General features: G+C 45.4%; 1 protein-coding gene across 1 annotated transcript in view; it reads left to right on the top strand.

Annotated features, from left to right (window-relative positions):
- FAF1 (Fas associated factor 1) overlaps positions 1-17,035 on the top strand; it is a 152,337-nt gene that overhangs the window by 68,563 nt on the left and 66,739 nt on the right. The window contains exon 8 of the mRNA XM_075286243.1: positions 31-117. Within this exon, the coding sequence (XP_075142344.1) occupies positions 31-117 (87 nt within the window). The remainder of the gene's footprint in view (positions 1-30; positions 118-17,035) is intronic.

The raw sequence follows: 17,035 nt of genomic DNA on the forward strand, positions 1-17,035 counted from the left end.
CATTTTGACAATTTTTGTTTCCCTTTCTAGGTGAAAAGAAATGTCTACGACCTCACCAGTATCCCCGTTCGCCATCAAGTGTGGGAAGGTTGGCCTCCATCTGCTCAGAGCGACAGTGTGAGTTACCTATTGCCTGGATGACAGGTTTACTCCCTTATCGTTCCCTGTGATGACAGTAGGTTATTTTTAGCAGCTAGAGAAAATGTAAGTGTTAATATCGAGATGATGCTTGTTGTGTCCTTCGATACATAAATGTGAACTGTATCCTGCTTGTAGTTGTAGGCAGTGCCGTTGTCTGGTGAAGCTTTAGATATTGTAGGAAAAAGGGGTTGGGTAATCTGGGAAAACACATCTCGATTTAAAGGGATCCTATCAGTAAAATGTTTTTTTTTTTTTTTTCTGACTGGGAACAGCCCTAAGAAAAGCTATTCTTCTCCTACCTTCAGATATCTTCTACGCACCGCCGTTTGGTAGAAATCTTGATTTTCTTCGGTATGCAAATGAGTTCTCTCGCAGCACTGGGGGCGGTCCTCAGCGCTTAAACAGCACTGGGGGCGTCCCCAATGCTTCAAGAGAACTCTCCAGCAACGCCTCTATCTTCTGGAACGGCCTCTCCCTGCATCTTCTTCTGGCGCTGGGGGTCAAACTTCTATGCATGCGCAATCGACTGCCATCGGGCAGAGCTGACTGCATATGCGCACGGCCATTTTTCTGTGGCCGCTTCCGCGAACATGCTCAGTATGCTGTTTTCTCCGTTGAACTACAGAGTGTACTGTGAATGTGGGCACAAAAAAAAATGGCCAAGCACATGTGCAGTCAGCTCTGCCCGAGGCCCAATGGCAGAGCCGACTGTGCATGTGCAGAAGTTTGATCCCCAGCGCCGGAAGAAGACGCGGAGAGAGTCCTTATACTTCTTCTTTACTGAAGAAGAAAGAGGCGGCGCTGGAGAGTTCTCTTGCAGCATTGGGGACGCCCCCAGTGCTGTTTGAGTGCTGAGGACCGCCCCCAGTGCTGCGAGAGAACTCATTTGCATACCGAAGAAAACCAGGATTTCTATGGAACGGCGGCGCAGAGAAGACATCTAAAAGTAGGAGAAGAATAGCCTTTCTTAAGGCTATTCCTACGTGTTAGTCAGAAAAAAAACCTTTTAATGATAGGATCCCTTTAAAAATCCTACATTGTGCGCACAGCTGCTGTACAGATCTATGTGTCTCCATGGTTACAGACAAACTCTATTGTAGTCTGATATGTCTTCTAGTCTGTATACACACAGCACCTTCTGTCAGAGGTATATATTCACAACTTGTAGCCCCAACAGAAGGTGAAGATTTATGCTTCATACAACATGGATAGGGTCCCATCGTACATCATGGTATATACTCCGTATATAGGGATCGCTAAAAAAAGTTCTGCATACTGACCCGATGAAACCCTAAGTGAATAGGGACCTAAAGATCCTTTTAACATATAGGACAGGTGGTTTTCCTGCAAAGAGGTAATAGAGTATCCTATGCCTGTAGGGTCAGACTACACAGGGCTTGTGTGTAGTCTGTAACCATGGTAAAACACCGGAATTTTAAATTTTGTGTTTGTAGCAATAAAGCGTTACATTTTATTAATGGGCAGAGGCCAATACAAGGAATATTCTTTCCATTCTATAATGCAATGCAATAGGACAGATACATTGCAGATAACAGGGCCCCTCTGCTGTCAGAGCCGTCGTTCCTTCTTCAGGTCTTCCGCGTTCCTGCGTCTGTAAACTGCCCCATCGCCACATACTTCGCAGATCCTGTTTGCATAAGACACAAGCCTTGTTTTCACAGCCACATTCTACGCCGGACACACATAGAAGAGCGTTTGCGATGCTATATCGGTTCCGCACGAGAGCCTCTCTAAAGCCTCGGCAGCCGTGTATATAGAAGTAAGATGTAGCTAGCCCCGGGGGACATTGTTACTGTGCAAAGTACTTACACTTCTTATATCAAGTACGCAGTGGAAATAATAGGTCTTAATATATCCAGTGGAGAGCAGTTCCTGGCTCCCCGCTTGGCTCTTTGGCTGGTAACTATGACCTGCAGATATTGTTGGTGACGTGAACCCGGCTGTGATGTGGTGACAGAACGCGGCGGAGCAGAAAACACACATAATAAGGCGTCTTACGCACCGTGTCGTGGCTGAGAAACGCTTAGAAATAAATCGATATTAATAGCAATGGAATAAGTTATTATGGAAATTTTGCAAATTTTTTTTGCAAAGTCAATCTGCAAAAATTATATTACTGATCCCGGTTTACAGCCTGTATTGTGCACTAGAACTGAATTTGCAATCGTGCAGGAAACAGAGCTGAAATCTTCTAATATTCATTATTATCCTAATGATGCAGCATTGTGCGGTGTATACCGTGCACTATATAGTAATGTGATGTATAGTGAACTCTCTGTCCCGCTGCATTGTAGGAGTTCTTATAAGCAGTTGGGGCATGTTAAAGGGGTTCTGACCTTAATAAAGCAGTGTCAGGTCTCTGGGGGTCCAAACACTGGGCTCCTGGGGATCAGGAGATCTATCAGCAGAATTGAGATTGCAGCTCTGGAGTATAATACAGGATGCAAATGACATTGTGCAGGATAGCTAATGCAATGTATTAACAAGTTGCTTTAATGGGAACCTATTCTCTAAATCTGGGACCCCAAACCAGTTAGAATTCCCCCTCACTGCACAACTACAGAGACTACACTTGAGCCTGCGCAGTGCCATGCCATTTATATAGCCAAGTTCAGGGCTCAACTATTGTCATTCCCATAGACATTAGGGGGGGATTTATGAAGCCCCTGTCCTGGTGTAAAAGTGCTTTTTAAAGGGGTTGTCTGGGCTTAAATCCAATTTTTTTTAATGTAGATTGTGAGCCCCATACAGGGATCACAATGTACATTTTTCTTCTACCTATCAGTATGTTTTTGTAGTATGGGAGGAAATCCACGCAAACACGGGGAGAACATACAAACTCCTTGCAGATGTTGTTCCTGGCGGAATTCGAATCCAGGACTCCAGCGCTGCAAGGCAGCAGTGCTAACCACAGCGCCACCATGTTGCCCTTGGCTTAAATCCAATTTTAATACTGAAGTCCTGTCCACAGGATAGGTCATCGACATGTGATCTGTCTGGGTCTGACCCTACCCAGACCATCCGTTCTAGCATCTTCCAGGTATCGGAGTGTCTTACAATGTTTGCACTTGGTATCGCAGGTCAGTCCCAATTCACTTGAATGGGACTGCATTGTGAACAGGCCGTATGACAAACAAACGTGACCCGTTTCAAACAGCTGATCTTCAGGGGGCTTGAGTATCGGACCCCGCTAATGGATAGGTCATTGATTGGTAAGCCTTGAAGGATAAGCAATCCATAATCCCAGCCTTGACTATATAGTTTTTCACATCATCTCCTCTGTACTGTGTGGCTTTCCTATATACCTATATACAGTATAGACTGTCTATTCTACCCCGCTGACCGCCGTTCGCACCGTACATTCCGCGCCTGTCAATATGAAGCCGCTCCGCCGCCATGTAATAAACGTCCTGATAAATAATTCATATATTGTTATAAATCATTTAAAAAATAACTGTGACTGCATTTCCCGGCGGACACGACAACCTACCTCCCCTTCTCCGGCGAAATCTGCTGCTCCGCAAGACTTGTCAATAGCGCGTCTCCTCGAGGGGGAGCGGAGGAGGGGAGGGCGGGGGGGGGGGGCACGTCTCAAGAATATCTTCAAGCTGTGACAGCGAAGCTGAGATTCACACAGAGGACAAACCCCCAGAAATCTCATTTTGCACATTAACAAGGGCACTTTTTGGTTTATTTAGTGAAGGAATAATTTTAACACTGTGAATTAATATGCCGGCTCTAATTAAAGGAGATGTTTATTTTAATCCCCGCAGATTTATCACTTTTTTTGTAGCCAACTAGGTCTCGCCGCGGAGTGCCGACTCCCGTAATGCAGTCTTCCAATTATTCTCCAAAAATCCGTGGGCCAACGTTATTGTTGCATGTGTCCTAATTATCGGGGGCTGGGTAGATTTACCTCCCGGACTGTCTATATCAATGTGTTTTATTCAACCTGATACCTATAATCCGCCGCAGCTCATCCTCACGTACAACATGGCGCCACTTTATCCCAAAAGATCCCTCTCTATTCTGCCAGAAGATTCGGGTATTTCACTTTGAGAGGAATACGATTAATATCTGCACAAGTTTGCATTTGGGGGATTGTAGTTGTGGAAATTCATTTAAACTCGTCTAAGGGTTGCACTGGGTAACAAAGTTTAATTTTTTTTAGTGCCCTGTGTGTCCGTGGGTCATGTCTTGCATTGCAGCTCGGCTTTGTTGAAGAGACTGAGGGCTGAGCTGCAGTACCCATCGTGACCTGTGGGGCAGGTGTGGCACTGTTTTTGAAGAAAGGCATGTTCTTTAATGGTGAGCTGAGCTGTAACGGTGTGACTATACATATCTGCTTCCAGGTCTTTACAGTGTGCAGGGAAAAGCTGATCAGTGGGGGTGCTGGGGTCATCGGACCACACAATAGCATAGGTCATGGATATTAGATAGTTTGTTCAGGACCAGAAAGTAATTTATATTGATGACCTAGCCATAGGATAGGTCTTCAGTCTGGGTCCAACACTCAGTCCCTGTCTTGGAGCGGTGTTTCAGCTGCTGGAAGCCGTATATTAAGTATATAGCCAGTTCCAGGCACCACCACTATACAGTTCAGACCAGAAGCTCCATACACTGTAGAGGTTGTTCCAGAACTGCAGCCCCACATTCACTGTAATAGGAACATGGCTGCTTCCGGTTATATATCTAATATATCGCTTCTAGCGGCTGATCAGCACAGGGTCTGAGTGTCAGATCCGACTGATTTGATACTGAGGACCTATACTGGGGATAAGTCTTGGATAACACTTTAAGACCTTGATCTCACAACATTACAATGTTGGATAGGACATCAATCAAAGATTGTCAGGACCGCCACCGATCAGCTGTTAGAAGAGTCCACAGCGTTTGTGTGAGCAATACAGTTTCTTTACCGAAGACCAAGCACAGCGCTGTAAACTTATATAGTGACTCTGCTTGGTTTTGCAGCTCAGCCCCTGTTACTTGCGTAGGAAAGGCCATCGGTCACGTCAGTAGGACCGCCTGCTGGACTCCTTAGGATTGAATGAATAACTTTTCAACAAACATTGCGTCAATCAATATTATGTGGTGTGTGATGAGGATGAACCGTATGTAGCGGAGGGTTGCGGTTCTCTCTGAGCTGGTAGCTGTGGCTGCCACAGTTAGAAAAGGAGAAGACGTTTTGTAGTAGATGAGGTTGGATAAAGACAAGTCCATCAAGTCCAACCTATAAGGCTACCAAGTTGATGGTAAAGGTCTACCAAAGCTGACGAAAATTCCTCCCCAACTCCAAATATGGCAATAGGAAGTTAATGCAGCAACTTAGTCCAATCCCGATGGTTTCTAGTTCCTGTAACCTATGATAGTATTACTCTCTGGACGCCTGTTTTCACAACCTTTAGATCCGTCAAAAATGACACGGTCATGTGAATTAGGCCCAAGTCCGTGTTTCTCTCTCTGCTCCTGCTCGCTCCTTCCCCCTCCCCTCTCCATTGACACGTGTAATTGGTCATGTGACCTCTACAGGCCGTCTCAATATAATACAGCAGGGATTTTCACAGTCAAACCCAGTTTACCAGAAGCATAAAACATCCTGATGGGAGGAGAAGTTTTATCCTCTCCTGTACTATTGAAAACTTTTATCATACACCGCTATATATCAGAGTGCTCTGTGTCCTGCAACCTTCTCATCCGACCCCATGTTCAGGTTGGTTGCTAGCAGTGTGGTCATCTGCATAGGGAGAGCTCCTTAAAGGGATTCTACCATTAAAATAATTTTTTTTTTCCTTGTTGACACGTAGGAATAGCCTTAAGAAAAGCTATTCTTCTCAATTTTTTTTTCTCGTTGACACGTAGGAATAGCCTTAAGAAAAGCTATTCTTCTCCTACCTTTGGATGTCTTCACTGCACCGCTGTTCAGTATAAATCCCGTTTTTTGTCGGTATGCAGAAGAGTTCTCTTGCAGCACTGGGGACGGGCCCCATCACTCAAACAGCACTGGGGGCGGGCTCCAGCACTCAAACAGCACTGGGGGTGTCTCCAATGCTGCGAGAAAACTCTCCAGCGCTGCCTCCATCTTCTTCAGCAACGGCCTCTTCATGCGTCTTCTTCCGGAGCTGGCGGTCAAACTTCTAGGCCTCAGGCATAGCCGATTGCGCATGCCCACGGCCACAAGAAAAATGGCCGCTTACACAGTAAGTAAGCGGCCACTTTCTTATGGCCTGTCGCCTGTGCCCGAGGCCTAGAAGTTTGAACACCAGAGCTGGAAGGAGACACGCAGAAAGGCCGTTCCTGAAGAAGATGGCGGCGTCACTGGAGAGTTCTCTTTCAACATTGGGGACGCCCCCGGTGCTGTTTGAGCGCTGAGGACCGCCCCCAGTGCTGCGAGAGAACTCATTTGCATACCGATGATAACCAGGATTTCTTCTGAATGATGGTGCAGAGAAGACATCTAAAGGTAGGAGAAGAATAGTCTTTCTTAAGGCTATTCTGACGTGTTAGTGAGGAAAAAATTGAGAATCCCTTTAAATACTGGATTTTGAGGACTTCATAGTGGTAATTTTTATTTTTAGGTATTTTTGTTGCGCAGGTTTTCCCCTATACTAGTGTCCATGGACCCTGCCATGTTTAGCATTAGACTATTGGTTTCTAAAGCTGTAATACACGGGCTATAGGATGCTATATGGCGGCGCGGGCAATGTGGGGGGCCCAAGTCATTGTGAGCGCGCTCTCCCGTCCCGCCGCTCCTAGCCACTTGTCAGTCAGTCGCCATGTCCTGGCTGTTGACACAAGCGTGGGAAGTGCAGACCTCTCCTCTCACCGCCGGTTTTGTTGACCATTGTGATCAGCATAGAATGAGCAGCCTCCGACTTTATTACTTTCCAAAGTACAAAATCCAAAAAGCCGCAAACCAGGGCGTCCAAAAGAGATAAAATGATGGCGCGGCTTTGAGTGGCAGGCGTACATCAAACCTCGCGGGGGTTTGACAGGCAACGGATAACGTTATTAGACGCTTCTCGCCATAATTGCTGACATTTATCCAGTGTTTCACAGTATTTGCTAATGTATTAATGCAGTCAATCTCTGCCAGGCTTCACATGCCGCCTTCGCCCCGGCTTCTATGGGATCCGCCAATGCGTGGATGCGGAGACGCGTTTCATCGGCTGGTTGCCGTAGTGACAGAGCCCAAAGATAAGCCAAGACAGAGCCCTTTTGTGATTGCTTTTCAGGTGACATTCAGCGGCAGCTTGTGTAGAGTGTCCTTTTATGGTTCCAGTAATTCAGGAGATGGTAACCACTTTGGACTTAACACTTTGTGTTCTAGAGGGGGAGGCTTTTGTTTCGAGGGTGGCGGAGGATCAGCCGCACATCAGACAAGTTGCTTTTTGTTAACATTCATGAGGGGTTTTTTTTTATGTTACTTTGGCTTTTATTTATGTTTTGCTCACTTTCTGCCGAGTTATTCAGACATTGTGTTATGTTATGGAGCTTTAATAGAAGTGTGACTAATAACCGAGGGGTCCGCTGTACCCCTAACCACCCGAAACGGCGCAGAACCAGAGGTGTACATTAATTGGGAACTCATATATATATATATATATATATAGTATATTACTGTACAAATAATACACACAGTGATGTCACAGTACAGAGATAATACACACAGTGATGTCACAGTACAGAGATAATACACACAGTGATGTCACAGTACAGAGATAATACACACAGTGATGTCACAGTACAGAGATAATACACACAGTGATGTCACAGTACAGAGATAATACACACAGTGATGTCACAGTACAGAGATAATACACACAGTGATGTCACAGTACAGGGATAATACACACAGTGATGTCACAGTACAGGGATAATACACACAGTGATGTCACAGTACAGAGATAATACACACAGTGATGTCACAGTACAGGGATAATACACACAGTGATGTCACAGTACAGGATAATACACACAGTGATGTCACAGTACAGAGATAATACACACAGTGATGTCACAGTACAGGATAATACACACAGTGATGTCACAGTACAGAGATAATACACACAGTGATGTCACAGTACAGGGATAATACACACAGTGATGTCACAGTACAGGATAATACACACAGTGATGTCACAGTACAGGATAATACACACAGTGATGTCACAGTACAGGATAATACACACAGTGATGTCACAGTACAGGATAATACACACAGTGATGTCACAGTACAGGATAATACACACAGTGATGTCACAGTACAGGATAATACACACAGTGATGTCACAGTACAGGATAATACACACAGTGATGTCACAGTACAGGATAATACACACAGTGATGTCACAGTACAGAGATAATACACACAGTGATGTCACAGTACAGGATAATACACACAGTGATGTCACAGTACAGAGATAATACACACAGTGATGTCACAGTACAGAGATAATACACACAGTGATGTCACAGTACAGGATAATACACACAGTGATGTCACAGTACAGGATAATACACACAGTGATGTCACAGTACAGAGATAATACACACAGTGATGTCACAGTACAGAGATAATACACACAGTGATGTCACAGTACAGGATAATACACACAGTGATGTCACAGTACAGAGATAATACACACAGTGATGTCACAGTTCAGGGATAATGCACACAGTGATGTCACAGTACAGGATAATACACACAGTGATGTCACAGTACAGGATAATACACACAGTGATGTCACAGTACAGGATAATACACACGGTGATGTCACAGTACAGAGATAATACACACAGTGATGTCACAGTACAGAGATAATACACACAGTGATGTCACAGTTCAGGGATAATGCACACAGTGATGTCACAGTACAGGATAATACACACAGTGATGTCACAGTACAGGATAATACACACAGTGATGTCATAGTACAGGGATATATGTATACTGTGTTCTGCATCTCCTGCCATCATCCATAGTTCTCATCCATTGCACCTAGGTCTCAGCGGGTATGGACCCCATAGATGTATTTTTTTGTGTTGTAGGGGTTGTTGGTGACATAATAAAGACACAATAAGTCTACTGTGTTAAAGTGCAGTTTTGGTACTGAGAAAATATAATAAATGATGTGTTTGACGCACTGGGAGGGGGGCGGGGCGCCATGTCACATGTTCGTACAGACACGGCCTTGCTCCGTCAGAGGAGAGTCAGGAGACATGGACATAAGAAAGCGCCCCCTAGGTGCGTGGGGATTCATGTACAAAACTGTATTATCGTAGGGATCAGTATTACATCCCTATAGTCTGCAGCTCCATACGCCTCCAATTCCATAGTGAGGTTTTTCAGTCTCGAGTCCATATGGAAAACTCATTTGGATTGTGATGTAGCACGGATACATTTCCATTAGCTCCAGGTTACCACAGTATCTGTGTATTGTGCACACTGGGACTGACTGGTAAGGTTAGTGCTACGTAACAGTTTCTTCTGTGTCGTGTGACTGTTACGGTTTTGCCTTTTGTCACGCCATGCGCCTACTCAGTGTATGTTTGATACAGCAACAACCTAAAAGTTGCAGCTTTGTTGCATCAGCCATCGCACCTTATAATTCAGTAGAGACCGTATGTGACTGTGATGTCATGTTTCCAGATACTTTGTTTCCTATCACTTTCACTGCCTGGTTACAGACACTTGGCTCTCAGTGTTCACATTATTACTTACACTTTCTGTATCACTTAATCAATCTCTCTGACGGGTCCCCATGGCAAACTTTTGACATGCCCCCCCCCCAACCAACCCTGAAGACCTCGACTGACCAACCCCCCCCCCTTCCCATAGTGGCCCCTGCCCCTGTACACACTATTAAGCCCCACAGTGGCCCCTGCACACAGTATTATGTCCCATAGTGGCCCCTGCACACAGTATTATGTCCCTTAGTGGCCCCTGCACACAGTATTATGTCCCATAGTGGCCCCTGCACACAGTATTATGTCCCTTAGTGGCCCCTGCACACAGTATTATGCCCCATAGTGGCCTCTGCACACAGTGTTATGCCCCATAGTGGCCCCTGCACACAGTATTGTACCCCATAATGGCCCCTGCACACAGTATTATGCCCCATAGTGGCCCCTGCACACAGTGTTATGCCCCATAGTGGCCCCTGCACACAGTGTTATGCCCCATAGTGGTCCCTGTACACAGTATTATGCCCCATAGTGGCCCCTGCACACAGTATTATGCCCCATAGTGGTCCCTGCACACAGTATTATGTCCCTTAGTGGCCCCTGCACACAGTGTCATGCCCCATAGTGGCCCCTGCACACAGTGTTATGCCCCATAGTGGCCCCTGCACACAGTGTTATGCCCCATAGTGGTCCCTGTACACAGTATTATGCCCCATAGTGGCCCCTGCACACAGTGTTATGCCCCATAGTGGCCCCTGCACACAGTATTTTGCCCCATAGTGGACACCCATGAACAATTATTATACTCTGGGGTCTTTTCAGAGCCCAGAGTATAATAATCGGAGACCAAAGGGGGATACCAACATAAAAAACACTCACTCACCTATCCCTGGCTCTGCTGCAGTCCTCGGTGGTGTCGGTCATCTTAAAGGACGTCACATGACCCGGGCAAGTAACATTAGGGATGTCACACAACTAGGCCTGATGCCTGTGTGGAGCGGTAAGTAATTGTGTTTTTTATGTTCACTTACCTCTCTTGGGCCTCCAATCATTATACTTGGGGGTCTAAAAAGACCCCCAAATATAATAAGTGTTTGTGGGGCCCGTGGCGTCACTTACCGATCCCAGCCCTTGCCAGGATCAGTAAGTAAATAGGGGCCGTTACTGGCCAGAGTAACTCCAGCCGGTAACGGCCTATTAAGAAGAAGAAAAAACACAGCGGTAGCAGCTATCGCTGGGTCCCCTATTGTCCCGGGCCCAGTAGTTACGCCACTGCCGGCGAGTATCTCTGGGCAATGGCCGCCTTCTATTCTGCTCCATTAGGGCACAGCCATGCTCCTCCATTGTAGTTTAGCCTCATAATGTTAAATGGGGTTCTGAGGTTCACCTCCTAAATGTCCGTGTGAGCAAAGAAGCTTGCTGTATTCAATCCTCGTAGCCTAAAACTCAGACTTTCATCTCGAATTTCCACGGTGTCTTCTTATTTCCATAAAATTGATGTGAACATTGGCCAAAGACCACCATATAGTGGCATATTTTCCCCCCGCAGTGTACATATTGTGCCGTGTGTTGCCTAGTACACTACAGTTTCCAAAGCTCCCTACATTACTATGAAAGGGCGTGCTCACACAACAGACTTTGGCACTGAATTTGAGACGGATTCCGCCACAAAATCAGGTCCAAATTCCGCTTGAATTCTGCCTCCATTGATTTCATTGGATGGCTGACACTGGGTGGCACAGAATGTTTTGTGCTCGATCTCCAGATGGATTCCGCCTCTTAACCCTAAGTGAATGGGAAGCAGAAAATTCTCCCCGGCAGGTGCAGAATTGGATGTGGAATTTGGTCCTGCTGTGTGAACAACCCCAAAGTGTCCTATAGTGTCCTATAGTGCTCATGTCCTATCCAGAGACTGTTACAATGCAGTCCAGTCTAGAACGTCCGGTCCATACATCACCTTGATTTCCCAGCAGGAGATGGGACTCCTTGCATCATGGTGATCTATAATGTTGGAAGTCCCTGCATATATATATATATATATATATATAGTTACATAGTAGATGAGGTTGGATGAAGACATCAGTCCATCAAGTCCAACCTATAACCCTACAATCCCTACAGTGTTGATCCAGGGGAAGGCAAAACAAAACCATGAGGCTCATGCCAATTGCCCCATTTCAGGGGAAAAAAATTCCTTCCCGACTCCAAATCTGGCAGTCAGTATATACACCTCACCTGTCCACACTATATACAGGACAGGAGTGCAATGAGGAGCCAGCGACTCCAAACATCACAGATCACTATGGGGCATGTCTTATGGGCATACGGGTGCCATTCATATAGTGGTAAACATGGCTATATTGTGCAGGGTGAGTGCCATATTTTACTAGTGACACATTCAGAAATAGTTGCCCCCATGGCTACCTCTACGCCATGATCGTGAACTCTTCTGCACTGGTCAGAAATGGTTAAACTTAACCCTTTCAGCTGGCAGCATCGAGTAAACCAGTAACCTCTCATGAACGTTACTCATTTCACGTATTGACAAGTCGTGTCAGTCAAAAGAAATCTCAACATTCAGGACTGATGGTCTAGATTTGGGACTTCTGGAAGGTTCGCTAAGGTAGACGTCTTCTCTAAACGGTCCTCCCCATCCCTCCATGCTTGACACTGCAGCGTGGCTTGTTCAGGTTGGTGTATGTGTATGAGGACCAAGCCACCGCAATACAGATGATATTGTCATAGCCAGTAAAATCCGCTAACTGGCTGCCAAGGTTTCAGGATTCTGCGATGAATATCTATAGGACAACGCTGAGGTCACCATATTTATAGATGGTCTCCATTATACATGGATGTGAAACCGATTCCACTTTTCTTAACAACTTGTCTGGCTAAAGAGAAGAATATTAGTCATCTAGTCAGGAGATAAGATTTCAGGAAAATTCATCAAATGTGGAGGGAGGGGGCGCCGTGCCAAAAATGCTTCTCGTAAGTGACGGCAGGTGCTCGGATCTCGGATAAGCTCCGACGTTCTGCTGGTAATAGTGTCTAAATATCTGAATACATCCTAATATTCAATGGAGGAACATGGACAACACATGGATGACATCCATGTGCCGTCCGCGCCGTGCAATGACAGACCTTCGACCCTACTGTTGTTACAGTGCATTGCTTTCTTGCATGAGGATGAGCACAACGGGCATTGTATATACGGTACTATCCTGCAATGCATCATTTTTCTTCTTGTTGCACTGTAGGTACGATGGTGACTTTTTTAATTCCACTTTCCATAATTTGAAACTTATTTTATTAATAACCTATTTAAGCTGAGTTACTTTTCACATAGAAGTCTATGGAAAGGCGATGGGGAGAAGGAGACCAATGGACACACAAATGCCCACAGCTGCTACATTGCTGTGAGCAAATGAGTCAACACATTGATTAACATCCTCTTCTTCCTCCCCTCTCCATAGACTTCTGTGTATGCGTCAGGTGAATACTGAGTAAGTGGAGATAAGGAGGAAGAGGACAGCGTGATAAATGGAAATGTTATAAAGTTTCATATATTCTATACTGTTCATGAATGACACATTATTTTGTAATTGGAGGTGCACTTTAAGAGGTCTCCTCTTGTTCTTATCCTATATATGGACTTCTTCATCAAGGATCCGTGTTACAGGTAAGTATTTTACAATGTTTATCTTTCAATATTCGGCCACACTTGCAGGTGTTGAGATGGTAAGGGTAAGGCTTGAAGGATGCGGAGCGACCATTGTTGTTATGTCTATGACTGTCTTATGGACAGGACTACTATAGAGAACATTCATGATCTACCTCCACACGTCAGCAAACTGTGCGCCGGGCACAAGTAATTTGTTGTGTCAGTAACAGTAACCACAAGATCTGACAGCTGACATGGAGATAGATGTATAGTGACAGCTCTGGAGAATGCCCGGGGTGTATATAGGTGTGTTCTGGACACATTCTTCTCAGGAAACATCTTTATCTACTGGCGTTCTTCCATACATAATGATGTGAACAGATCACTTAATGGTTAGTTACATAACTATGGATATCAGTGGAGTATATATGCCCCATACAATATGGCCACCATTTACTGTAACCACCTTCTTCGATGAAGAATCTACCCAGTCCTCTTATACTACTACTGACATTAGGAAGACTGGGAAATCTAGGTGACTGCCCCTTCAGGAGTCCTAATGGTTATTTGCCAGTGATATGGGTTGGACTGTAGTACTTGGGCTGGCCATACCCATTAGATGTTGGCCTAAGGCTTGTTTAGTTGACTGTCCTCTCTCTTGATCCCAAATACATAGGCATTCTTGTCTTTGTGCCCATCTTGTTTTTAGGCACATTGGAGCCAAGTCCGGGAGTATTATCCCATATATTAGCTGTGGTGCCCATAATCCTCCATACCACCTAGAAGAGTGTTCTTGAGTTTTTAAGTCTCCTCACCTGAAATCTCCTTGACGTTGGCTCTACAACAACTCTCCTCTGGTGCCTGATGATACGTCATCTCAGTTTTGGTGTCAGGACACCCGTACTGTAGAGTGTTGCTATTGGTTTGACACACAGAGGTTGTTTTGATCTGGCAATTGGGGCTGAATTATTGTCATTAACTTGTTGGGTGTCTTTTCTGTGTGGGACCTAAACAGATTGTGTGGGGGCTTGTTTGGGGTCTCTGTAGATGGGGGGCATCTGGTGTAGGGCTCTGTATAGTATGAAGGATGTGGTCTGCAATCTGTGTGAATGCAGGGATTTGATCTAGGATTTGGATAGATAGGATGATGTGATCTGAGATGTGGTCTTGGATCTCAATAGATGGAGGAATTGGAGAGATGTGGGCGGATTGGGATAAATGGAAGGATGTGGTCTGTAGTCTGCGATCTCGATAGATAGAGGGATTGGAGAGGTGTTGGCTAGGATTGGTATACATGGAAGGATGTGGTCTGTAGTCTGCGATCTCGATAGATAGAGGGATTGGAGAGATGTGGGCTAGGATTGGGATACATGGAAGGATGTGGTCTGTAGTCTGCGATCTCGATAGATAGAGGGATTGGAGAGATGTGGGCGGATTGGGATAAATGGAAGGATGTGGTCTGTAGTCTGCGATCTCGATAGATAGAGGGATTGGAGAGATGTGGGCTAGGATTGGGATACATGGAAGGATGTGGTCTGTAGTCTGGGATCTTGATAGATGGAGGGATTGGAGAGGTGTTGGCTAGGATTGGGATACATGGAAGGATGTGATCTGTAGTCTGGGATCTTGATAGATGGAGGGATTGGAGAGGTGTTGGCTAGGATTGGGATACATGGAAGGATGTGATCTGTAGTCTGGGATCTTGATAGATGGAGGGATTGGAGAGGTGTTGGCTAGGATTGGGATAAGTGGAAGGATGTGATCTGTAGTCTGGGATCTCGATAGATGGAGGGATTGGAGAGGTGTTGGCTAGGATTGGGATACATTGAAGGATGTGGTCTGTGATATGGAAGAAGGGATGTAGTCTAGGCTTTCGATTGATGGAGGGATTGGAGAGATGTGGGCTACGATTGGGCTACATGGAAGGATGTGATCTGGAAAGATGAAGTTATCTGCAGTAGGATCTGGATAGATGGGAGATGTCCAACTGAGCTCTGTATATATGGAGGCATGTGGTCTTGGGATTTATATAGATTAAGGGGGGGATGAGGTTTGGTTAGTTGTTGGGACTAGTTTTGGTTCTGGAATGATTAGAGGGTCTAGTCTGTAGTGTATAGGAGGAGGTCTGGTCTGGAGTTTGGATAGATGGGCGAGGGTCTGGTTGGATGGAAAGATGTGATCTGGGATATGGATAGATGGAAGGATGTTGTCTGAGATCTGTATGGATGAAGGAATGTGGTCTGGGATCGCAATAGATGGAGGAATTGGGTGATCTGTTTTGGGGGCTGTATAGACAGGAGAGTCTAGCCCGGGGTCTGATGTCCTTTCTCAAAAGTTCTCAAAATATTCTATGGATATCTGCACAGTACGCCTCCTGGACAAAATGTCCTCGTTTCAATGTTACCTAAGAACACGAGACTAGAAAGAAAACCCTAAACCTCCACGTTGCGTTACTTTAACTCTCCCGCCATTGTGTATACCTTACGACATTCCTTCAGTAACTCGGGCCGGATCTGCTCCGCACCTCTCACCATTCTTTGCACGGCCTGTGATAACAAGTTGGGATTTCCTCCTCTTGACACTGTAGTACAGGCTAAATTAGAAACTTTTTTTTTTTCTCCCCTCCCTGTAAACCTGTGATAAGTAATTGCCACTGTTATCGACTCGGCACAGCGCTAATTTGATGTGACATGCCCAAACTGGCCCGTAACATGAAGAGCCACAACAGGTGTGAGAGGTGCGGCTTCGGGGACCGGCTGAACCCTGAGCTGGAGGAAAATAGCAGAGTGAAATGAACCTGAAGTAAAGCTGTCAGGAGCAATTATCCTCGAATCGCAATAATGCCGGCTTCGTAACGTCCCGGAGATGTACGCCCTGCGCCTTTTATCCGTTATTCTGCACAAATAGAATCCCTGTTACCTGCTGGAAATAGCTTTATAGAGATCAGGACCGTGCAGGCGCAGCATTAGGGCACTGCGCAGATGTTGAGCGAAAACACACAATCCATTAAAAAAACAAAACAAACAACAATAAATGCAAATAAAAATCATAATGTAGTACCGAAAATATTCACACAGACATCCATGTCAGGTCTGCAGATAACTGCAAAATTATACGGAGATGCAATATTGCAGGCTTTTATAGGGCAGCCAACTAAATTCAACCTTGCACCGCTTTTTCTCCAGACTATATGCTGATGCACTGGTATATACATGTATGGCGTATATATAGGACACTCCAGGATTCATGCACACCACCGGTTTTGCAAACCAAATGCCTGTTATATTTTGTTACTAGAGGACCCTCGGATTGCATTAGAATTAGTGCATTGACTATAATGGGGTCCACTGTTTTCATACTGCAAGCTGCAGAGAGAAATTTCATCCATTCAGGCGGTTTCTGTGGCAGAGGGTCTACTGGGGGCGCCAACGTTCATGTGAAATTAGCCTGAGGACGGGTTCACACCTGCGCCCGGTCTCTGCTTTCGGGTTTCCGTCTTCTGGACAGGGGACGGAAACCCGGCAG

Source organism: Leptodactylus fuscus, chromosome 9 (assembly GCF_031893055.1).
Source record: "Leptodactylus fuscus isolate aLepFus1 chromosome 9, aLepFus1.hap2, whole genome shotgun sequence".
Lineage (NCBI taxonomy): Eukaryota > Metazoa > Chordata > Amphibia > Anura > Leptodactylidae > Leptodactylus > Leptodactylus fuscus.